General features: G+C 35.9%; 1 protein-coding gene across 1 annotated transcript in view; it reads right to left on the bottom strand.

Annotated features, from left to right (window-relative positions):
• The window catches only part of AGMO (alkylglycerol monooxygenase), a 203602-nt gene that overhangs the window by 82364 nt on the left and 95456 nt on the right, over nt 1-25782 (bottom strand). Inside the window, exons 6-12 of the mRNA XM_067292191.1 lie at nt 14711-14777; nt 13048-13113; nt 12860-12939; nt 11576-11710; nt 10981-11097; nt 3669-3751; nt 2397-2502 (exon numbers count right to left, since the gene is read on the bottom strand). Of these exons, the coding sequence (XP_067148292.1) occupies nt 2397-2502; nt 3669-3751; nt 10981-11097; nt 11576-11710; nt 12860-12939; nt 13048-13113; nt 14711-14777 (654 nt within the window). The remainder of the gene's footprint in view (nt 1-2396; nt 2503-3668; nt 3752-10980; nt 11098-11575; nt 11711-12859; nt 12940-13047; nt 13114-14710; nt 14778-25782) is intronic.

Below are 25782 nucleotides of genomic sequence, written 5' to 3'. Positions count from 1 at the left end.
TTAATTAATACCTCTCAAAAATTGTAAGTGGGTTTAAAAGAGAAACAGAGTGAAGGAGCACAGGGAGTTGAAAAGCAAGCAGATAAAAATTGCTAAGAAAAATGTGGCAGAAACAAAAGATAATTTTGCATATGAGAGATATCTCACAAGATGTTCAAAGCTACCTACATCATTATACTTAACTAGGAAGGATAGATAACTGTTTTGAATGTTAATCAGAGACAATTTTTAGGTCTAATTTTAAATCTAATTTCTGGAAAAAAACTTTTTTTTTTTTAACTTTCTGGTCACTGGTGGTCCAAAAGGATCAAGTCAATAATGATGAGAAAATATTAACATCTGAAGACTTTTCAACAAGAGTTGATGACCTCCATCAGTTTGCCTTTACACAGTAATTGTTACCATAAATTCTGTTATAACAATACTACTATTCTTGACAGCAGTCCTATTGTCAATCCAGAAACTGTATACTGCATTGAGAGCAAAATCCATGATGGTAAAACTCTATATCAAGATGGGGAACCCCTGAAGATCATCATCACAAACTTGCTGATTTCTGATAAAATACAAGTCTTCACTGCTGACATTTTGGCACTATTCAGAAGCATTACCTATTCTGGTCTGATTGATAGCAAATGATTTGGAGGACACCTATTCTTTCAGAATTTCAAAGAAAACAATGTGAGCAAGCTGTTCCTGTTTCTTGTTAACAATGACTACCCAGCCAGTGTAAAATAATGGACTAAAACACTAAACAGAAGAAAGGAGAGCAAAATAAGATAGGGAAGAGCTAGAGATAGCAAAGAAGATAATATTTTAATGACAGACATATGTAAAGAAAAGAATAAGAACCATTTAATTTTTTCTTCTTCTTCATGATATAACAGGACAAGGTACAGTTACCTCCAAGCAATGGGAATGACAACTTGAATATTTTACCTCTACTCATTTCTTAGTTTTATTTACACATTCACACATATATACACACACCTCAGAAAGGCAAATATATGAAACATTTTTTGAAATTTAGATGGTATACTTTTACATATAATTCTCTCATGAGTTCAGTTAGAATACCTGAGTATCTCAGGTCAGAGAGCTATAGCTCAAGGCTATGGAATTAATTACCAAATATTAATATTCTTTGCTTCAAGCTCATCTATTGTAATAGGCTACTCAGTAAGAACTAAAAACATTTTCCAAATGATACTTAACCAAATAAAATCCTTAAAATATTTGCTATGGTTCTGGCATATTCTTATCAAAGGAATTAAAAAACTCTTTGGTTTACAAACCAAGGCTTTGACAATGTAACAATAAGAAAAAAATTTAAAGCAGTTCTTGACTAGAATTATGTCTAATAATTATTGTGTCCTGTACAGGGAAAAAGACAAAAAGATATAACACAAAGTAGCGTAAGGTATTTTTCCATTCTGCTGTTGCCTGATCTCAGCAGCATTACCAGAAATATCCAGTTAGGAAATGTCCAATTAGGAAAGTCATCAGTTGCTACAAATTGTGCAACTGTCCTGAAGTCAGCGGAACCGTTTTGAATTCCACCACTAACAGATGTGAGCCTTGATCTTTATTGTTTTTGATTTTTTTCTGTTTTTAAGCCAAAAGGTAACTTTTTGATAACTGTTCTACTAGTCTAGCAAACTTTTCATAACGTTGCTGGTAAACAACTTTGCTGGTAACCAGTGCTACATAGCTTGAGAATGTTATTTGGATCAGAATCATATTAATGATTCAGTTTCCTTCAAATCAGATCACATTAAATGAATTATTTTAATATGAAATACCAACTGTACTGAAAAAAATAAAAGTGGTGGTAAAAAAGCAAAAGTCACAAACAGCATAAGAACGTGTCCTAAGAACACAGAAGCAGCAATCCTGATCAGACTAAAGGTCTGTTTAGTCCAGTGGCCCATCTCTGCCACTTGCTGAAAGTGTATCCCTGCTGCATAGTATGAGCACAGAAAAAATACTTGATATTATAGACTCTCCCAGCCTCCAAGCAACTTCAGTTTTGTCTCAATGAAAGGTGAGTTGGTCAATTCAAATTTAGCAACACCTTACTAATACTCCTTTCAAAGCATATAGCCACTGAAAAATTATCTTTGCAATGAAAGATAAAAATTTACTTTCCTGACTTTCTAAAATGGAAATTAGCATCCATGTAACCAAAACCAGTAATTTTTTAAAAGTAAGTTATAAAAAGTGAGAAACAAAGAGGTAAGAAAAAAATCAATATTATAGTCACTACTGTAATAAAAAATAAAGGAGCATAATATAAATATCTAATGTTATTCCACTGGCAGAATTTGTTTTTTTTTTTTCTGAAAGAAAACACTTCTAGTGTCTTCAGCATACGTGCTTCAAAATAAATGTCTTACCTCATATGAATAGTCCAAGAAAGAAAACTCACTCCTTAAGTAGCCAAGTTTGTATATACCTAAGAAGATCAAGCAGCGAATGATTTCCAAAATTCCTGCTTTGGGCCTAGAAACAAGGAGTAATTTAGATTAATGTCTTTTCTTCTTTTTTAACGGTAATGACATGTGAGAATATAGAAATAGTCAGTGATGTCCTACACTTACACCTAGTCACCTTACAGTTAAGTTTTTTATTATGAACCTTATTAGAAGTTATAACACTGAATTTGCTGGGGGTGAGAATACACACACACACACACACAAAATATATATGAACTCACACAAACATCTATATTTAGCTGTTGTCTTTTAATCTCAGAAATGACAATAGTTATGAAAACTGCTACAAGAGTAGTTCACAATTTTTTTCATTGGTCTAGTTCGGTAAATTTTTAATCTTTCATATTATTACCTGATGTGATTATAAATGATAAACATCACCCATGTATTTTCATCTATCCTGAAACAAACCATTCTGTACATACAAGTGAAAGGTATTTATTTCTGAAAACATAATGAATAATATGTGCAAAGCAGAGGACTGCCACTTCAGTCTTAAAGGAAGATTCTATTTCTACGTTTCTCTTCTGGCTGGGCAAATATTTTCTCTGTAAGAAACCGGAGCTGCTACTCACTCTTTTGTAGGCTCATGGCGCCCATCCTGAGTAACCTTCTCTTACTGGGTTGGCATAATCCTCAATATGCAGCTTGGCATGAATCCATACTGATTAGATATAGTCTTCAGAGAGCTTTTGGGGAACTACCAGGTACAGAACTTTTAAGGCCACACTATCCTTCACGTGTGTCTGAGTCTACTCTTACCTACTAAGGGCACTACGGACACCTGCAGCATGCTGCCCAGGACTGGTAGACTACACACGCAGTCCCAGCCTTGGGACAGAGTCTGCAGGCCACGCTGGCTGGCCAGTGTCCTGAAACCAGGCATGGGCACCCAAGGAACACAGGCACAAGAGGTGGACAGGAGTAACCCGTCCCCTAATTTTTCTCCACAGAACAATATAGTTACGGCCACTAATTGCTACAGGAACACTCCTGGTTGTAGGGATTGTCTACTTGCATATCATATTCTAGTCAATAGCTAGCAATGTGAAAGGCAAAGTGTATCTGTACTTCAGTATCAATATAATTTTTCACATTTTAACATTTGAGATTTCCAATATAATAATGAATAATACATAATAAGAAAAGCAAAAAACATGTTTTATATCTTGCCTGTTCTCCATAAGTAATCCAAAAGAAGTCAGGGACAGAATCATAACACCAGTTCTCAGGAGAATAGTTCCCTGTGATAACATCTGTTAAAAAGAAGACAAATTATTCATTTCAGGTAATTTTCTGAAGAAAAACTGAGTTTTAACAGCACCATACCTTCAGCTTCCTCACTTAGTCATGTTAGTGTCTGCTTTTACAGTAATACGTTACTTTGAATTTTGCAACAAAAATACCTGCTCTGGATACCACACTTATACAGAGTAACCATTCTTACTGTTGTCTGTTGAACACTGTATTTCCAAAATAATTCCTAAGATACTTCCTTTTTGTACTATGTGTTTTCCTGAAGTTATTTGATTCCCTCATGTCTCTACCCAAGAAGGAATAATCTTATTTCTAAGTAAAAATCACTGCAGCCCTGCTCTTTTTCTTCATCTCACATTACCATGTCTTTACAATTGCCACCTATGAATCCCAAGGAGCATAGAAAACAATACATTGGTGAGAATAAGAAGTTGCATGATGTGGCAATATAACCATATTTTAACAGGAAACAAAATTAATATCTTCCCTTCATGACAGCTCGACACTTGGTTCTCAATACAGCAAAACACTTCAACTCATGCCATTGATTTCAATCAGACGTAAAACACTTTTTAAACACTTTTTAAACACTAACATGTGTGTTGGTGTTCAGATGAATAGTAGCATGAGGATTTATATGCTTATAATTTACATTTAAATGATATAAACAACACTCAGGGAAAAAGAAGTACTTTACAGTGTGAAGTTTGAAATTTTTCTTCATTTATTAAATCATCTTTTATATTCTACACAGCTGCCTTTGAAAATCAAATATTTAATCAGTTTTCTTGTTACCTCCCTTACTTCCTTTCAAATATTAGTTTTGAACAGCCTTTGTTTTTTCACTTAAAAAACAACAAAAAATCCCAAACAAAAGTAGTGGATCTTGCTGAGTTATAGGAATCCTTTTGGTTTGAATAGCAATAGGGTTTATGAATAGCATCTTGCACTTCAAGATTGCAGGTGTTGAGAGAAAATAAAAATCTACGTATGTCTGCTGAGAGGCTTGATTTCATAAATCCCACTCTGTGACATGCCCACCTTCCTTCAGTGGTGGCCCCTACCTCTCAAAGAGATCTAAGGTAAGTATCTGTGAGTGTGGGAGGCCGCAGGAGGATATTCTCAAGTTTTACAGCTGTGTGAACTTACAGTGCCCACGTTTGCAAAATACATCAAACCACAGACTCAGGCTGGGTAGGGTTCTGCCGTTTTACTGAAGAATCACAAGCACCTACTTGGATATCCTGAACAAACAGTTATTAAACAAAGAAAACAGAATCTCAGCAATGAAAGAGCTAAACAACAGCCTAACCAATTTAAAAGCCAGAGCACACTTGTCACAAATGACAGCTGTCAAGATGCTCTGTTGCATGAATTTATCTCAGAATTGATCAAAATCATTTTTGTAAGAAAGCTACTATATATGCAATCAGTTCCATCCATCATTATGATAAACTTACAAAACCTTAAACTGACGATTACCATATAGATAGATCTAGAAGAAGGATACTCTTTAACCTTTTTTTATACTCTTCCCCTAGACATCTGCTCTTGGCCACCACAGGAGACAGGATATTGAGCTAGATGAATCTTGGTATGACTCAGTACAGCAGTTCTGTTACAAGATGCCTGTTTAAGTCAAGAGAGCAGACATGCTTTGACTGGGTTATACTCCTTGGTCAAGGTCTGTAACACTTGGAAGACATTTGCAAACTCTGTCTATAGGTTTTTGACCTATAAATAAAAGCAATAAAAGATTAAATTGAGGGTGCTCTTTTTCAAAAGTTGAGCTTGTATGTTCAGAAAATCTCACAGTTATTCTAAGTTTAAAAGACCTTCCATTGTTAACATAAAGAATTTTTTCTGAAGCAGTAAAACTGTTCGATAGAGCTTTTTTTGTAAAAAATCAGCTGTAGACTCTACTTGTGTTTAATAACATGAGTAGCTCTTAAACTGCTCATTTAGCCACATTAAGTTCAACTTCTACTTCATCCTCCTGGAGAAACTGGGACATGCAAAAAAAAAGTCAAGTCCTGAAGAAAAGCACGCAAGGAAAAACATGATCTGGCACAGAGATAAGGGAACTCACCCATAAACATCTTAGAAATGTTTTAATACGTTATTCAATGACTGTTACTTGTCCAATATAGAAATTTTCCGGGGAACTGGGCCTGGAATTCAGCACTCTTTCCTCCTTAGAAGTTGTCCTCACTTTTAAGTTGGAGAATCACACTTTCTCTTGCACTCACTCCTTCTGGCCAGGTGGGTCTTATTTTGCTTTGTGTTTTTGTACAATGGACTGGCTTCTACAGACTGCCTTAAAATGCCCCCAGACGGATAGGGCACAGTTCTGAGAAAAGGAAGGTAAAGCCTTGCCTCCCCCTTGGGCAGCAAAGAGAACTGAACACCAAACCCAAATTTTGAGCAAGTAATCTAATTGCTACCTAACAATGAGGTTAAAATCACATTTTATAGAAAAGGAGTGATCTCTGCAATGGTTTTGAGAGAAATATCATTAATGTTTGTCTTCAGGTAAGGATCCAGCACTACCTACTTTGAATAAATACAGGTATTGCCAAGTTCCAATTCAAAAGAGCTGCATGATTTCAGACTTTTCTCCCTTCTCAGAGTTTCCTAGGTGGTTAGCATTAGACAAACAGCCACCAAGGTCTAGGCAGCTGGGTTTCCTTATGATTCAGATTTCAGAAAACTAAGATGCTGCTTCATGATCCCTACCTTTAAGTACATTAAGTGAAGTGTCTAAAAGCCTGTTATTAACCTAAGCTCCCTCTGTAATCAGTGGAGAGTGCCTTCTGAATGATCCTATTTTTTTGCCATTAGCTAGAAAGTAAGTCTAGAGAGTAAGGTCCCTCAAATAAGAGATGGATTTGAATGGATTTAAATAGGCGATGAAAACACTGCTCCAAAACAGAAATTTTCTGCCATAATTTTACTGTGGTTTTCTCTCATAACTTCTATTGAATTTTTTTTTTTGCTAAAAAAAAATTAATAACCATTTCTAAAAGGGTAAGAAAAAAAAAAAGACTCTTTTGAAATTAGCATCTTTTCAGGAAACACGTTTCCTTTCCAAAAGATTATACAATGCTAATTTTTATTATTCTCTGTTGATGGACCTTGACAAAATGATTAACTTGATATCAGTGACACAGCAATATTGTAATTCAGATTAAAGCTTTCTCTCCACAAATAAAGGAGTGAATACAAGTATTTGGAGTGTCATTTTGCAAACTTCCCTTACTCAAACAGTTTTTCTAACAGGTGCAAAATTGGAACCTAGAGTTACCATTTGACTCCACACATTTCTCTGACAAAGGAAGAAAAAAATGTAGATGAAGAACTTGAAAGGACATGAATAAATTGTAAGTCAGTTTTAAACATGGATGATACTCAATTTCCAGCAAAAACTGGTATATACATTTCAATGTAATTTCATAAAAGCAGAAAAAAGAACTGAAGCAATCTTGTAATTCAGGAAAAACAAAGTCAGATATAAATAGGCCTTTAGTCTCCAGGTTAAAGTGATATATGAGATTCTTCGGTATCAATAACTATCTGAGCCAGGTATGATCCTGTCTGTTTTTCAGATTCTGTTTTTCAGGTCAATTTTTATTTCATTTTAAACACTCTCCTACTTGAACCATATCATTTTGAATGGTATCCATTCGTAGACCTTATTATGGTGCAATACAGTCTGTGGCCCAGAACATGAAGGACTGGAGGGATCTAGAAGCACAACCTGCAGATCACAGTTATTTGCAAACTAGCATTATCGTAAGACTCACACAAATGCTCGTCATTGTAATGTCAGAAGAAGACTGAGTATAATTTTGCTGCCTTCCCCTTCCAAAATCCTCTGAAGTGGTGAATGGTGAAGCATGAATACTGCTGGCAACTAGGAAGGTAGAAGGTGTAAGTAATCCTTCACTCTAGATATGTCCCACATTCAAGCTGTTCCATACAGCAAAAAATGTGTTCCCTTATTTGGGCTCCTAGTCAAGGGTTACCAAGAAATCTGTGGTGAAATAGAGTATGATGTCATTTGGGGATAACAATTTTTAGAAAATCAGTCAGTCATACAGCATAAATATCTACTTATTAGTTTGCTTCTTTAACTTTCTATTTACAGTTCCAGCAGTATAGTTACATACTCTCTTGATTCTTCTGTTTACTTTCAAACTTGTGTCACCCCATGAAGTGGATGCTGGCAGCTGAGGCATCCATTTTCTAGGCATTACTCTACCAAAATCAACAAAATAGTCAGTGGGTTATATCACTAAACTAAACACCATATATTAAATCTGCACGCTGCAAGTTGCAGTGCGAAAAGAATGTGCTTTTTACACCTTAGTTAGTCTAGCATCCTCGTTCCACTTAAACATTATATGCATGCATGTGTATATAAAATAAATGAGTATTTATATACTGGAGTATTTGTATAAACAGAGAAGCCTGTGGGACCACAGCAGGTTCCTCAGCTACGAGTCAGCCACAACTTTGCAATATGGTTATTGGCTGCAATTGAACAGAAAAAAATATTTCTGTTGGATTTTGGTTTCATTGAAAGCTTTAAAAATTCTTGGAGCTTTAAAAAAAGGGGTTATGGAATTTTGGGAAGACATTTACATTTCTTCATAATCAACAGATTACCACAGCATGTTTTTTTTTCAGTAAAGAAGAAATAATTCATTTAAACAAAGGAAATATGCCATTTCAATTGAATGTTTATTTAGATGAGAATCAAAAGTTTTCAAACTCATTTTCACATTTCAAAGGACTTTAGATTGCTTTACTCTTTTTGAAGAGTAATACAAATGTATTTTCTCATCCTGATGTGCTCAGAGTTTCAGACAAACTGCTATGAAAGATGTCAGCACATTTCGTAATTTAACAGATGGCCCACTGTCACATATCATTCACTTTTGATATTCAAATGCAGAGTGTTAATACAATGCTACGGAAATTGTGTTAGGTGTCTCTGTAGGCTTTTTATTTTAACTGAAAACTCCTAAAAATGTGTGAATTCTTAGCAATATGCCATACATACTACTGCACAATGTCCTATTGAATGGATGTATTCATTGTGTTCTCAACTTTCAAAAGACCTATTTTATTTCAACATTTCTTTTTGTCTAACTGAAACTGCTCAGATACTCATAGTATTACAGTCACAGATAGTAAGTTTTACAGTATCTATCTACTATAAAAAGGCACTCCAAAATGTGTTTAAGGTACACTTGACTTTGATTTATGTGATACACGCAGCTCTGAAACTATGAGACTTTTGCTTTGAATGTACTGCAGTTTTACACTCCTAGCACTCTCTCTGGGACTGATCCAACTCCCATTAGTTCAATGAGCTTTGGATCAGACCTGGATGTGCAGAGCTCAGAGGTAATTTTGATTTTCCGGATGTAATGCAGATTGCTATATAAAAAATAAACACTGTATGCTCTCTCTTGTGGAAGATATATATATTTGCTCTTTCTTGTTTCGCTCTTAAGTTAAATGTAGGCCATTCAGACTGAAGGTATATGGTTGCTCTTTGCATATAGAGAAACTTAACACTTCTGCAGGGCATGAGACCAAACACTGAGCAACTGTAATCACTTGAGAAATGTAATAGCTGTGTGCTGTGTCTTATTGCTATTATGAAATAGAACTTATACCTAAAAATGAGGAAAACAGTTAGCTCTCTCCATTTATGGAGCTATGCCACAGTCATGACATAATTCATAGCCAGACAGAAAGTTCCAGTTGTATCCATAGACATTTCATAATTCAGTGTAGTGGAAAACTGATATTGAAGAAAGATTTTGCCAAGTAAAGTTATTCATACACAAGCTTCCTTCTCATGACAGCTTCTCCACTGCACTGCAGAGTGATCCTGGATCTCAGCCTGGGGATCAGACTCTCTACACCCACGCTGAAGGTTTATGTCCTGAGATGAGGTGCTGCTCGTCCCCCATGCTCTCCTCCTTCTTATCGTTACTACCTTATTACACCACAATTTTGTGCAGAGAATTTTCTACTTGTTCTGCTACTATAAATTCATAAATGGTGGATTTTCAGGAGGTTTCCCTTCTGCATTTTCCAACTTCCCTTATTACTTATTCTTAAATAGCTGCAGTTATCAGCAGAGAAAATAATTTGGACTATCCATATTTCTTCCAAGACCGGAAAATGAAGAAAATAGAAAATAAAAAATAGGAAGAAACTCATAAGTGAACTCCTCAGTTCTTGAGCAACAGTAACCCAGTAAAAAATGCTAGATTCCTGGGTAAATATGACTTTCTGGTGTTATAAAGGGGTCTAGAAACATATCTTAAAATCTTTCAGACACTTTTCTCAACATATGAACACTGGTAATCGTGTGTACTGCGCATCTTGTATACATTGTAGATATTTATCCCAACCTTTGGTTTAACTCGTCCTCAGATTTTATATGTATTATACAGGAATGCTACATACAATACTTAATCTTTAAACTTTTCTCAAAAATTGCATCATTCTCCTGCTATGCAGGACACATCTAACTTAAAAAAAAAAAAAAAGCCATAAAGCCATAGTGGCTTATATATACAGAGCTGCTATAAGCTTGTTGCCACGTGTCCCGAGAGATTATTGCACACACAGTCCCTCTCCCATCTTTCACACCAGGGAACATAAGAACATCTGAGCTGGAAGACCACAACTTCAACATTTGGATAAGATTTCTGAAAGCGTTCAAATGGCTTTGGAATCATTTATGGATGACCACACTCAGACGTGCAAAAGAGACCTGATTTTTAGGTGTACGACAGGTATTGTAGGACTCTTAGCCAGAGGCTGAAATTGTCAAAGGCAGAAAACTGCAGCAGCAGTTAATGTCTCACTTTTTACATGCAGAGATGACCTTAGGGTACAGCTTCAGAGACCGTCTAGTACACCCACAGGGTAATTACATCAGGTTACCACTGCGATCCCATCTGCCCAAACACAAGGTGATAAATACTTGCCTCTCATTGCTATATTTGTATTAATGTTGTTATACATTAGAGGCTGGAGGAAGGTTCTTGCCCTGAGGCAGTGCTCCTCTAGCTCTGAACTCATGCTCATACCAAGCTTCCCACTTGCAAGTACCACTAGACCCATGTTCCTTTACAATCTTCCCTTTAAAGTGTGGGCAATACTTGCATCTAACAATCTCATAAAGACAGGGATTACTTACAGTCACTGTAGCAAGCAGGTCAATATACAAGTCCATTATTACAGCAAAATGTATTACTGCATAGCAATTAAGATAGGCAGGTACACTTGGGTTGTAGGGAACTTCTTTTCCAGTGATCTGTATAAAGCAAAACAGGTAACAGTCTTCAACAGTGATTTGCTCTTGCCTGTTATTCTTTAATATTCTTCATAATTGCAAACGCAAAAAAGATTAAGGCACGCAGATAATTGCATGAAGAGAGTCTGTTATCAAGCATATACATACCACTTAATGTAAGATAGAGTTTACCTCTGTGTGTGCATGTTCACAGCTAAAAGAAAAAGAGAAACAACCTTCTTCTACAGAACAATTTTGAAAATTTCTTTAATAAATGAATGATGAAAAGAAGTACTTTTTCCTTTAACTAAAAAGGAAAAACATAGCTAAAACACTCATTTCCCTCAGTTTCTGTTCCCATTTCATCTTCCCCTATGCTTTATGACTGCTAATTTGCTAATTTAAAATAGCATGTGTAGAGTTTTTAACATTGATCCAGTAGCATTAAGAGGTCCAAGTAAATTACATAAAACTGAAAGCCTCTGCGTATTCTATTTACCACTGGGATTTCCTCAGGAAGGCCAAGTCTAGGTTTGCCTGGTCCCCAGCCTGGCCCTTTGAATAAGACAGAAAGCTTATTGCAGAATCCAGGTGTGGCCCAAAACATGTTCCAAATATGAGCCAAGGGACGTAACTGTGAAAAAAGAGCAAGTAATTTTTCATTGTTAGTAAAATAAAATTTAGTAAAACATTATATTTTACTTTATTCTTAGCTTTCAAGAAAATGTTTTTCAAAGTCTGTAACAAATTAGAAGGAAATGAAGACAGTCAGAAGTTCAGAAAACCCGACTGAACTAGGCAGGACCCATATCAGGCCCCCGTTTTATAGTGAGGATTATGATGACATCTGCCCAAAGGAAAATTAGTCTCTCCTGAGATCAGTCCCGAGTGTTTAACAGCATTTTGTACAGTTACACTTATGGTAGTTTTAAACTAGGATTTGGTAATTGAGGCCTTGACAAAACACACTATCAATACCTAATACCTAGTTTCTGACTAATATGGATAGAATTGCACAGACTGTAGCCATCCTTCCCGGTTACAGCTCAGACACCTCTTCAGGCCGAATTTCTCATTCTTTGAGATAACTGCTTGGGTGAACAGCTACGAAAAGCAAATGGGTACTTCAATACCCCTCAGTACCTGAGGTTTTTACAGAGAATTTTTCTTCACTTGAAGTAAAGCCAAAGGACAAAGAAACCTAAGAAGCACCACACTAAGTATTTTTTCTTCTTTTTTTTTAATCTTTATCTGTTCCACAGCTTTTGTTGAAACCATGATGGTTGCTGTATAACACTGTCAACACAAATCATTCTGGGATATCTCAAACAACTAATATGCAGAATAGATAACAAAGGAAAGATATTGTACCATGGGATTATTTATGAAATAGTAATATTTAGAGAAGACATAAACAACGGATGAAATATAGTTTATGTCTGAGCTTCCCTGCATATTGCTCTGTGCATGGTAAAATGGACACCATTCAGTGGATAAATAAATCACTAGTCTGTTATATCTCCACTGAAATTAGTTAATATTTTCGTGATGGCTTTACATGCTCTGCATGTGTTCATTGCAGTGTGGAGAACCAAACATTTCATGTGTGCAAGAACACTGACATTGGTATGTAAGAAATAGCTGTTTTGTAATGAAACACTGAAGATAGCTGGCTGACTGCACACCAATGCATGGGCGGCCTCCACTGTGCCTAACATAGGTGTTCCTTTTGAACATGACTGCCTGCTGAAGATACCAGAGTCAGTGAAACAAACTACAGCACCTGGAGCAGGATAGGCTCAAATGAATTTACTGGATGTGTTAAGCCATATACAACTTTAGCATCTTCTGCCTCAAATGTTCCTGATGGAAGAAAAACAAAAAGAAAAAAAGAGCAATCAAATCTAGGGTACAAGAATTTTTGTTTGCCACACAAACTATTTATAAAGGAGAACAGCTTTTTTTACTCACCAAATATCCTGTCCCAAATAATGAGTGCGCCACCATAATTTTTGTCAATGCAGTAAGGATTTCTTCCTAAAATAAAATCATTTAGAGATCAGTAATTGCATATATTAAAATGTATGCATGAATGCTAGAAAATGCAACCGAATTATGAAGGTGAACCTTCACTGTTAGTATCATTTTCTAACCTAAAAATAAATTTAAAAGGCAGCTAACCTACCACTCCATAGCCATCTATAAAATCTCCTGTACTACGCTTATTACTCTCTTACTATTCAAGTACAAATATACAAATCAAACTTGTCATTCCCAGGCTTTCTATGAAACTAAAGGATTCATTGGAGAGTTAATTTAGCTACAATATATGTATAAAGGAATATTAAAAAGCAAACAATAAAAATCAGCTCAGATGAACCAATTTATACCTAACAAAATATACGCCAAATACATTTATGTGCAATCTTCTCATTAATGGCTTTCAGCTGTCTCTGCATATCCTCTATGCCATATGTCTGATCCTGCCTTCATTATTATTAACTTCAGTGTGAGGAAAATTGATCCATCTATCTACTTTATAGGAAACATATTTGAATATGAGCTGTCCTATCAGCTATGTGAGCAAAAAACCCATTGATTACATATTGCCAAGTTTGCAGAATTTCTCTGGAGCGATTCTGTACAACACTCGATCAGCTCTGGAGTGATTCTACGCAACTCAGATGAGGATCAGACTAGGAGAATTACTTTGGATTTACAGCAGAGCAAATAAGAGCAGAGTGTCTCCCTCCAGGATTACCAGTACTTGTGCAAATTTTAAGGATTAGACACTTACAGCACCCCAGCCTTTTTTAAAAGTCTACACAGTGCCATAAACACTTTACACATGGAGGATATAATAAATATTAATAACATCCTCTGTACATATAACTGTATTTGAGTCTGTTTCAAATTATCTCCATCTCCCTATTACTTTTCTACTTGTTATCTTTGCTCTTTACAAGATGCCCACTGAATGAGCCAATAGCATCTATGGAGTCCAATTTTATTCCCCACATATGTTCATGACATTTTTCACAATGCAGTGGAGTTATTAACCCAATTTAGATATGCAGTACAGTCTTTATTGCCTCTGAATATTGAAGAAAAGTCATATCAGTCATACTGTACAGGTGCAAAGTAAGATTTTTCAATAGTTCAGTCAATTGAAACCAAATTCCACTAAAACATTTAACAGCTCTTCTTTCAAAAGAAAACCATATTCACTGCTTGAATTTGAAAGGCAAGAGCATCTGTTAAAGATTGATAAGATTATTACATTTTAGCAATCACAGAAGGATGATATATTTTTCTATCACTCTCTTCACATTTACAAATATTGAAAAGCTTTGCTCAAAAGCTGCAAATTATTTCAAATTATCCAAGTTTGATCTCTGCTCAATTACTAAGCTCAGATGTAAAGGTTTAAAAATTAAACTTAAGTTATAAAAAAGTCTTTTTTTTACAAATGCTGTGAGACTTGTAACAGAACAATGACTATTTTTCTGCAGCAATGACCAAAACTAGAAATCCTGCAATAAAACTAAAATACAATTCTCATTTTAACTTTATTCTTTATTACAATACCATGAGAAAAAGCATACTGGGGAATTAGAGGTCATATTCTGCTTACCATGATGGACTCTGTGATGACTTGGAGTATTAAGAATGAACTCCAGAGGCCCAAGGTTGGTGATAACCTTAAAAAAAAGTAATCCCTAAATGAATTTTAAAATACTGTACAAAATCAAGAAGAAAGGGGAAAAAGAGGGGAAGGACAGACATAAAGAGGATGTTTATCTTCTGTACAGAACTGCATAAATGCAACAGTGTGCAAATTTTTTGCCCAAACCATTTCACTGAGTTACTGACTGTTAGAAGAATTTTCATGAAAAAAGTGAAACTTAGCAAAATGCAAGTTAAAAACTGAATTTCTTTTTGATCCAGCAGCACACTTCCTTAATTATTTTTATTATCAGTTCATGATTCTTTACATATCCATTCGCTCACATTTTTTACCTCTATCCATTGGTACTGCTTGGGATCCTGTACAACTCTAATATCCTAGTTCTGTAAACACTTTATGTCAGCAAAGGGATGGCACTGACCTGAAAAGAAACACTCTTTCCTGTTTCAGTACCTTCAACTGCTTGTTCCTTCTGCAGATACCCTTCCTTTATCCCATCATAAATGTTGTAATGTAAAAACCTGACTAGGGAACTGATGCAAGTTAAAACTAATTTTGCTTTGTTTTTTCTACATTAGTTAACCGGATCAGTTCCTTAATTTGATCCAATATATGGCCACAAACACTCACACTGGCATGAGCCAGGGCATAAGAAGAAAGTAGTCGAGGCAGCTTAGCCCTGCATAAAGTTATAGTGGAGCTATGACCTAAGACAATGGTTAAACAACAGAGGAAATCCAGCTTTAAGCCTTTTAGTATCAGATCATAAATGACAGAAAGTATTGATTGCTTACCCTGATGATTCAGGCATTTTGAGAAAACGCTGATGAGTTAACCTTGTATCAGCAGGGTTTATGCTAAATTAGGCTTTCTCAAGCATTATAGAGACAGCAGAAAGCCAGCATTGACTTCAAATCTTGGGCTTGGTCTAGCTCAATAGAAGTTTGTGTATACCCACGTCTAACCAAGTCTAACCAGCATTGCTGGGTGGACAGTGCTCAGATACAGTTTTAATGACAATGTAACCATGGCTTAATCCCAATCACAAAAACTTAAATCACAAATAGACATAGTCACTATATGAACAAAACGAACTTGTGTTCAGAAATATATCCTAACATGGTATGTTTGCCAAGTCTGATTATTATGACCATAATGTCTTGCAATTAAAAAAAATATATAAAGATAAATAAAAGTCTTAGACTAAAAGAAACAAACCCAGAACCTATCACTTTGTCCTTTACGGAACCTAATGAATAATTATAATATTCATGCTGACAAAATGGGTGATCAAGATAAAGTTGGCAGATAACAAATTACATAGGTAGGCATACAGTCATTATTCATGAGAACAGGCCCATTCATCTCAATAAAATATACAAGGATTTTTATTCATGTAAGATTTACAGAATAAGGTCATCAAATATGCCAGTACCATTTCTGTTTAAACTCACATTTGTGAAAGTGAAAAGAGATCTGGGCTCAAAAAGGACACTCTTCAGATGTATTTAATTTTCTACAATTCAGGCAAATATTGTGAAAAGAGGAATACAAACCTTTTTTGCTTTTTTTTAATAACAGCTCAAAAGAATTTCTGATTAATAGCTTGAGGAGAGCATTTCTATAATTAAAGCAGTACAGAAATGAGCAGCCCCTTCAGAGAGAGAGAACCCAAACACTTGCAGCATCCGTCGCAAAATCCTGCATATGCTGTCTTGAAAACCAGAATCCTGGGACAAGTTTGCTTTGTTTTGTTTAACTCAGAAGCCAAGGACAACATAAGTAGGACCATTTGTATTTCTCAGTTCTGCTTCAAAATAACTTCAAGCCTGAAAAGACCACCTAAAGGTGAGAAACAATTCGTCATCCATGCTAGCTCCATTTCCCTCCTCTCTCAAGCAGAAAATCCCACTGTTTAAAACTATGTGAGATGTGACCACTAAATTAATTTAATCTGAGTCAAATGTCTTGGACTGAACTGCAGCCCAGCACCTGAGAGAGCAGTGATTTATCTATTAGACCACACCTAACTTTGATCTACTTTGTTTCAATATATTTTTGGCTCAATATTTAAACAATTTTTGTGAAAATAAACCAAACCTGTTCTAGGAGAGCAGGGAAACACCAATGATGGTAGTCTTTACTTTTAGCCTACGGGTGAATTATAATAAAATGTCTTCAAAATGAAGGCCTTTCAAGTCTTCAATACCCAGTTGATTAAAATCATATTTTTCTAATTAAAATCCATCTTTTGAAAGTCTGTATTATACAAAGGCATGGTGAATACATAGGTATCCTTTACATCTTGGGCCTCCCTGAGGACCTTAGAAACTTGAGTAAAATCCTAAATAAGTACTTTTGACTAATCCTAGAGGAAGTATTTTCTTTGGAAAATGAAATCTCTCTCATCATTTAATATGGTCCCAGACCACAAAATAGTCTTTTTTGGGTGATGACATTTGCAAGTCTTCTGAAATATCTTCCCTGCAGCATCATTAGTGATTGATGCCTTAGTCTACTTCTATTCATTATTCAGGCAGGGTTACATCCACTGCAGAGAAATAAGAGGCACTTACTGGTGAAAATACCATCTGAGATAATAATTAAAACCACATGACTTTTAATCTCAGATGCAGTACAGAACTATGTACCTGACCGAGCAAAAATCCAGTGTGCTGAAACTGGCAAACCATAAAACAACACTTTGGCTAAAACACAACAAAAATGTATGTTCAGCCGATATTCAGAACAATACAGCGTGCTAATTCCAGAAACGTTCTTTGCTATTAGTAAGTTTATTTCTATATATCTTATACATTCCTAAAATAGAAAAACTGTTTTCAGTGGAAAACTCTTGGTGCCAAAAGGCAATACATTTTATAAATACACCCATTGCAACAAGCAGAAAAATATCACCGCTGGACACCTGGTTTTGCAAGGCTCGTGCAGCACTGCATGGCAAAGCAGCAAAATATTTCGTTGAATTTTGATGAATTTTTGTACATTTGGCCATCTTAACATAGGCAAAACTCTTACGAGCAGATCTTTCACCAGAGTAAATTGTCAAGGCTAGGACAGTAAGGCAACTTCTGCTGGGCAAAATTTTGTGATTTCTGACCCTGTCATGTGAGGCAAATAGGAAACTACTGAAATCACAGTGAAAGGCTGACCTTTGCAAGAATTGACTTTTAACAAAACTGAAAGTGGTATAACAACAACCTACTTTCAAAGGAATACCTGGCAGGCAACAGAGAGGAGAAAGGCCCTGGCAGTTACTCCACCTATCCATCTACCTTACTGCTGTCAGTTTATGCCTATTTCTATGCCTTTGCTATATCCAGATATTTTCCTTGGAGAGCAGCAATTGCAATGCAGTTGGTAAATATTTATGCAGTAATGAGGCTTATCACAAAGGCATAGATGCTGGTTGGGCTGTCATTCAATATGGCAAAACAATTTCAGCCAAAAAGAAGTTCTTTTTCAAAATAGCTTTTTTAGGATAAGGATTTTCACATGATTGCTGATATACTATTGCATTTCAGGAAAAGCGTTTTTAAACTAAAAATAAAAAATTAACAAATAAATGTGGTAATATCAGAATGGCTCACACAGTTTTTGTGGCTCATAATCAGGATTTTCATGAAACAAAGGAAGAAACTTTTTGCTATGAAAATTTTTGTTTGCACTTTAGAAAACTTTGTTTCAGACATTTTTACTGGAGAGTAGCTTCAAAATTTTAAAATCTTTAGTGGAAACTCCATTGTTCAACATCCCTATCAACAGTACTTCACCCCCTAGTTCATATTATTGAAGGAAAAGGGGTCTGCTCGAGCATAAAATACACTTGTTCTTCATATCATCTTGCAGTTATTTTGGGAAGGCAGCAAAATAACAGCTATCTATAGCCCTGAAAGTTTGAGCCTGAGTACTCCAGCTGCTGTCCAGCAGTGATTTTATTGCTATGTTGAACGCGATGGCTAGGGGGCTTTGTGCTTGGGCTTGTTTCCTAGGTACAGCTGCCTACTGTTCTAAATCAAGCCCTGTCTCCAATTTTTCCTCTCTCAATTAACACATCATGTGCACCTCAACTCCCACACCAGTGACCCCCAGATGAACTGCCGCATTCCAGCAAAACTCTTTTCCTGTTTGCTTTATTTTTTAACAACTTATAGCCACAGAAGCAATTTTCACTTGCCAAAACTCTCACAAATGGACTTGATAAACTGCGTGTGAATCCAATATGTAGGTATCTCATGTATACCATTTATAAAAGCTTTGTCAGATCTCTCCACAAAACATGTATTCCTTCTTATTTTATTTCTAACAAACAACATACTCTTGCATTATTGTACTTAGGTATTGCTAAACAATAAAGCAGAATTACTATGAAAATACTTGAAGCAATTCCAAGAACTGTTTAATATATATGGCAGGCTCAAAGGTGCATTCTTAGAAACTCTTTCCATACATTACTGAATAAAACACGTTGAAAGTGAAATCTTCCTACATAATGAGAAATAAATATTTTTTATATATTAGTAGTTCTTATATAAAGATGTTCTCTTTGTGACAGCAATCCCTAGCCTTAACGGAAAAGAACATTATGCAATATCTCTTGCGGCATGTAAGCACCTCCATTTGCGGTCTCAGCGTTTGTCAACACCAAGGGAAATCTTTATTGCCTGGTACCTGCACCACTTCAATGTAGTTCTTGTTTAAATAATGAGAAAAAATCGTGACATGAAATCCAAGGGAAACTTTACATCTTGTATAACAACTCCTCCTGTCACCACTACAACATGAATCTTTACTTAACTCTGTTCGACATGAATGTTAGGAAGGAATGTCGACCGAGTAGAACAGGCAATGTTACAGCAAAACCATTTGTATATAAATTTTTTTTTCTTTTTTCTTTTTTTTTTCCCCTAGAGTATAAGAGAGGCTGTTTGTAGCATGGCATCACTTTCAATATCCTAGCATTACTGACCTACAGGACAGGCGAGGATAAATTCATCCCTGGAGCTTCACTAAGGAGCACTCTGAACTTAACTTTGGGGTTTCTGTTAGACCAGTTGGTAGTAAAGCACATATTACTATCGATTTCCTCATCAAAATCAAGATGATAAGATTTTTCTTCCTGGTATTTCAGACAGTCTAGTGGAGAAATAAAAAAAAAAAAAACCTTAAATACATTCCCCAATAGAGCTGCTGAGTTAATTTAGGACAACACACCCATATATTTATACAGATGGCCCCGGTGATCATATTTGCCATGTGAAATCTCTACAGGGATGCTAGGGAAAGGCAGAACTCCTAGGATATGTGCTCGTCTGCCCAGTTTCACACTTTGAAATCATCGGCAAAGCCTGATTTATACACCGCCAACTGTTTTCCTATCTGATTAGGCAGTTTTCTACTCCAGTAAGCATGTAAAATGGACGTAGCCAAATTTCCACACTGAGGAGTGAAAAAACAATATTTATAGTTTAGAAATAAAACAAGCTAGAGGAATCAGGCCTGTTGGGATCATAAAGAGTTTCATAGGGGGTGGATTTCTGATAAATCTGGATTGTAGGAATGGGAGGTGAAAACCTAGTTTTAATGGATAGTCAGGCTTAGGGTATGTTTATATAATAAACACACAGACTTAAGAAATGTGTTTATAATAAATTATCTTGAAGTCAGACTGTTGTCACTTTTGGTTGTTTTACCTCTCAACCAGCAGGCCAAGGCTGGAATCAAATTGGCATCTTATGTGAATATTTCAGTTAACACTTTTAATAGGTATATGCAATTTTTTTATTAAAAAGAAAGCCTAATTAAGCCTTCTTCTGGGAAAGATGAGCACATATATATGATGTTTCAGTCAATTTGTTCACTAAAAACAAGAGAAAACCTCCATTAACTGCTTGTTTTAAATGCAGCATTACTAATAGCAGAGCATGCAGAAAGTCACCTTTTCAGTAATATATCAAGCTAAGCATTTAAACCAAGCTCCAGGAGAAAAATTGCTACATAATTTCATTATTTTTCATCAGCTTGACAAATACATGCTGGCAATTATGGGGAAAAAAACCAGAAAGTATTACATCAGTCTGCTAGCCCAGACACAACCGAAAAAAAGGTCTAAGTGTAGCTCTTCACATTCCTCTTTAAATAGAACAAAATACAGCCAGTATCCTGCACTTTGTGTCTTTAACCAAAAAATGTCTTTCAAATTTTCTGTTGGCTTTGAAGCCATAATTAATTTAAATAGATTCTCAATATGGACAAACTACAAACAAAAATCGATATTATTTCATGTAATTATGCTAAAAAGGTAGAAAATTAGACTTTCTTTGGAAAGTGTGTAGGTCTAACTTCTTCTTCTACTTATCTCCATATTAATGAGGTATCCTTTCACTGGAAACAAAAATTAAAAGTTTTTGGTAACTAGATTGTTGTTTTATTAATGTAAGTTCGTAAATGGGTTGCTTAGACTGTTTTGCCGGATACAGAATGTACTGAAATGTGTTGTGTCTCTAGGTAGCTCTTCTCACTTTTATCTTGATAATCCTCTGGAGACATAATGGACACAAGCGTTCCAGATAAAATTCTTGAACTATATTTTTTAATTTTAGGATTCCTGCTGGGACATTAGCAATAGTCAGGCTTATTGCTGGTGAAATAAACATTTTGCAGCTGTCTGGAGCAAGGACCAGACACCAGCACTCAAACTCAAGGAATTAATCATTAGGTTGGCCAGTCGAGCTCCTGGGTATGAGCCTTCCCTCTCTGGCCTCAGCAGTGGCCCAGCCTCAGCCGAGGGAAGAGGCTTCCTCTGCCCAGGTTATTGCCCATCAAAGGCAACTCTCCTGCAAGTGGGAGCTGTAGGCTCAAACCCCTCAGCGTGAGCACATAATCAGGGAGCAGCTGCTTTCTGAATGAAAATGACCGCAGCTCCTGCGCTGCCTGATGAATTCAAAGCTGCAGGGTGTGTTAAGCAAACTCAGCAAAACACAGTCCCTTTAGAGGATTTAGATATTTTTAAGTGTCTTTCTATTCTGCAGCTCAATAGAAAAGAGAGACTAGATAGGAATTAAATACTTAACTCACCAGGTCAGGATAGGCTCAGATACCTAAGTGCCTTTGTTTTAAAATGGGAGGCACACCTGAGCCAACTAAGGCGGGAAATAGGCTTTCCTAATCACCGTCTAGGTCCTAGATGCTAATGAAGGAACTCTAAACCTCATCCCTCTGTATTTTTCCTGATTAAACAGTGTTCACGTGCAGCCCACTGCAGGACAGAAACACTCTGCGCTCTCTAATGGAGGTTTTATTTTCTCCCTCTTGTGTTATTCTTTTTATTTAAAGCAAAAAGCAGAGCTATACGTTTTATATATCTAGAAAGATAATACTTCTCCCCTCTCATTGACTCTCTTGGAAAAGTGGAACACATTTTGCACTTACTGCTAGTGTTTCTGCTTAGTGAGAGTGTTGTTAGTTTTCCTCTTTTCTGCCCTCTGGCAAGTGCAATGATGACAAGACTTTCACCCTTTGGGTTGGACAGAAAATCTAATAAAACATTTTGGCAGACATGCTGGATTGAAACAGTGAGATCTTTTTGCTTCTTGGAATCATGTTCAAGTTTTATTGTCTACATTGTGTATATATATATCCTATCTGGACTTACAAAGCACTTTCTGCTTTAAATAAAGTATTTTTATCTCTGTTTTTTACTGCCTTACTTGTTCCCCTTCTTTCCACAGTAAATGCTTGAGTTGCCAGTTTGTGGCAGGCGAACAATGCGTTCGTGAATGATAAAAGCATCAGATATCAGGAATGGGACCAGAACTTTCTTTTGTAAAACAAAATTTTGTTCTTATGCAAACCAGTGATTAGTTTATTCCCCACTGGGTTTTTTTTTTAATAATTTCTTGGATCTTTATAACTCTGAAAAGATGCCATTTCAAAACGGATACAGGCCAGTAGAATATTATATGACGTGACCCGTTTCTAGGAATCCCAGGTAAATCGTTTGGATCACCAAGGGCTGTCAAACACACACAAAAACTATAGTTTGGAATATCAAACTATAAGAATAGCTGCATATCAATTAAAAATTACATTCATCTTTTTGATGACTTTCAGCAAAAAATCTTGTGAACAGTAACTTTCTAGAATAATCCCTTCTCACTGAATAGGACAGATGTAAGTGCTTCCAGTTTGAAAGAGCACATCAAGAAGACTCATGTCTATTTTTGGCAATAGTGGCTGAATTAAAGAGAGTAAGATGTTTCACCTGTTAAATGAACCAACATATTAGAATACAGAAGAAGAAAGATTAAACTAAAATAATTAAACTAAAATAAATTAAACTAAAATTGAATTACAAATGAATTTCTGTCGACAAATTTGACTACAATTTCACAGTCATACTCAACACATTAGATTATTACTGATTTTACTTTTTACTATTCATGCTGTTTACTTTAAAAAAACAACATCTCTCATTTTGCCCAGGAAATCAGAGCAGTCAATCATACTTGCTTTCCACTGTGAGCCATTCAATACCACCTGTACTATGATCTTGCAAAAACTTATGCACATGTTAAATTCAACTCATTACAAAAAGTCTCACTGACCTCATAGGAACTATTCAGAGTATGTTAAATTGAGCATAAATATGCCTTTGCAAACATAGGACCTTGGAATTTTTTACCCACTGGCAGAACACCTTTGTTTGTCATTTGCAAACTATCGCAGATTTTAGCTCATTACTAAATACCTCCTCTGCCTCCACAAAACAACCACAAAACAAAACAAAAGTATCCTCTTCCTACTGCAAACACTTAAATACATTATATTCACCTAAGTTTTGTTAAAATGCTTTTTAAATACAAAACCTCATTTCTTGATCAAATTTACCTTTCAGTTTTCCTTTAAGAAACAGATTACTAAATTGTTTTTAAATTACTAAACTACGGAAAGTGTTCCAAATAAACCTTTATATATGTCTTTGTTCCTGCATTCTTTTCTTGTTCATTAAAATGCGACTAGAGCACACAATGTGGAAAAGGGACGTACAAAAAGAAATGGAAAAATAAAATGCTGAAAGAAAAAGAGGATCAATCTCATTTGTTAGAACCTGGAAGTCAATAACTGAATATTCTATCTATTGCCTAATGCTGTCACTTATTAAGAGCTGTCGCTCTGTTTTACAGATTTTATGATTCTTTTACATGCCACCCCTTGGATTTTGTCTTTCTGCTTAAACAGGCACATATATTCTCTAGAGACTCGGGAATAACATTTGATAATGATGCAGTAATCACAAGTGTACTGCTACTTAAAAGAAGTAAGCATACTAGTATGTTACTTAATGGTACTTGTTTTTTCATTTACTTGTTTAATTTATTTGCTGACCCTATGCTCATATTTAAACCACAGAAGAGTGTTTCTGAATCTGGCCCTCTTCTCAGGTAGGAGTTGAGGGATCAGTATAAGAGCTGCAGGATCCGGCCACACCAGCTCACCTGTACTCAGCCAGCTTACGGGCTGCGCATGGCATCCTGCCACAAACTGCATTCGCTGGCCTAGCCAGAAGATGAGACCTCCTTTTCACAAAAACGTGAAGCCTCAGAAATTTCTCTCTCCTTCAAAGTTTTTCATGAAGGAAAACAGAGCAGAAGTCAAAGCCGAGCAAAGTCAGAGAGAGACCTGGAGGAGCATGCGCATCGCAGGGGAGCACCCGTGACCACCCTCCTCTCCTTGGCCCCCCGTGGTCGGACATTACACCCTGCTGCCCAGGGGTACTACTGCATGCAGCATCAAAGCTGCACTTCTACTGAATGGACATTTTCTCACCGAAACAAAAATATACATGCTGTGTTTTGCCCTGTATCAGCAGAGGATTTCACTTCTTTTATGCCAGTCTGCATGAGATATTGCCAAAATAGTTCCCATTCCTTGCCTGCTTTCAGCCTTGTTGCTCCTAGGTCATAGCAGTGGCTTCACCTTTTTATGCTCCCGAAGTCTGATGAAGTAGAAAGACTTAAATAAGGGAAAAAGAGAAGCCTTAAGAAATCTGATTTCTGTAAGTATGGTAAAGGGCAGATTACAGTCTCTCCTTAAATTAGAAAATTAAGCAGATACTAATGCATGTCAAAGATCAAACAGGCAAGGAATAATCTGTTGTTGCAATTACTACCAAAAGGAATTGATTCAGTTGATACTTTCCAAATACACTTTGACATCTCATAAAAATTACAGCTAAACCAACAGAAACTAATTTCTGTCTTTCACAGGTGTCTATCAGGTTATAAACGCACCTAACTTATTGGTTGTAATAAATGCATAACGGAAGGATATAGTTTAATATGAACCACAGTCCTTCCGAATCACCTGTGAAAATAAACGGAAACGCAGTATTTCTCTCTGTCAGTAACAGTCCTGAAACATTTTGTGGCTTTTGAAAAATTAGATTTTTAGTGCTCTTTGACCAAAGTATTTTTTTTTACTCCCCTCATGGTCTAGATGAGAATGGTCTAGTCATAGAAACATTTCCCCCAGTCCATTTAAGGCCAGATCTACTGACTGCGTCTTTCTACTGAGCTAAACAGGATTAGATTGGACCAAAAATTGTTTTCTCTTGATTTATTGGAATCCTATCTTTATGCATCACTAGGGAAAAGCTTTTTCTTTTTTTTCCTTTGTCATTTAAATAAACCATTATGAAATTTATTTCAATTCCTTGGTGCTATGCAGAGATTAAAAACATATATATTTGGAAAATTTCTGATACAATTTGAAATTGCCATGTACACAGTGAAATAATGCATAGAAGCAGTGAAATAAAGGCAGCCTTCAGACAGCAGAAAATCTTGTAATGGAAGAATATAGTTAAATGCATATACACAACTTATTTAAGTCACAAAGCAGTATTTTCACTGTGGCACATCCACCCTTTCTTGATTAATTACTGAAATGCTTTATCTGTTTCAACAGTTCATTCGATTTTGGTGCTAGAAATCTTTTAT

Source organism: Apteryx mantelli, chromosome 2 (assembly GCF_036417845.1).
Source record: "Apteryx mantelli isolate bAptMan1 chromosome 2, bAptMan1.hap1, whole genome shotgun sequence".
Taxonomy (NCBI): domain Eukaryota; kingdom Metazoa; phylum Chordata; class Aves; order Apterygiformes; family Apterygidae; genus Apteryx; species Apteryx mantelli.
Note: the sequence above shows the minus strand (reverse complement) of the source record. Positions and strands in the feature narration are given on the sequence as shown.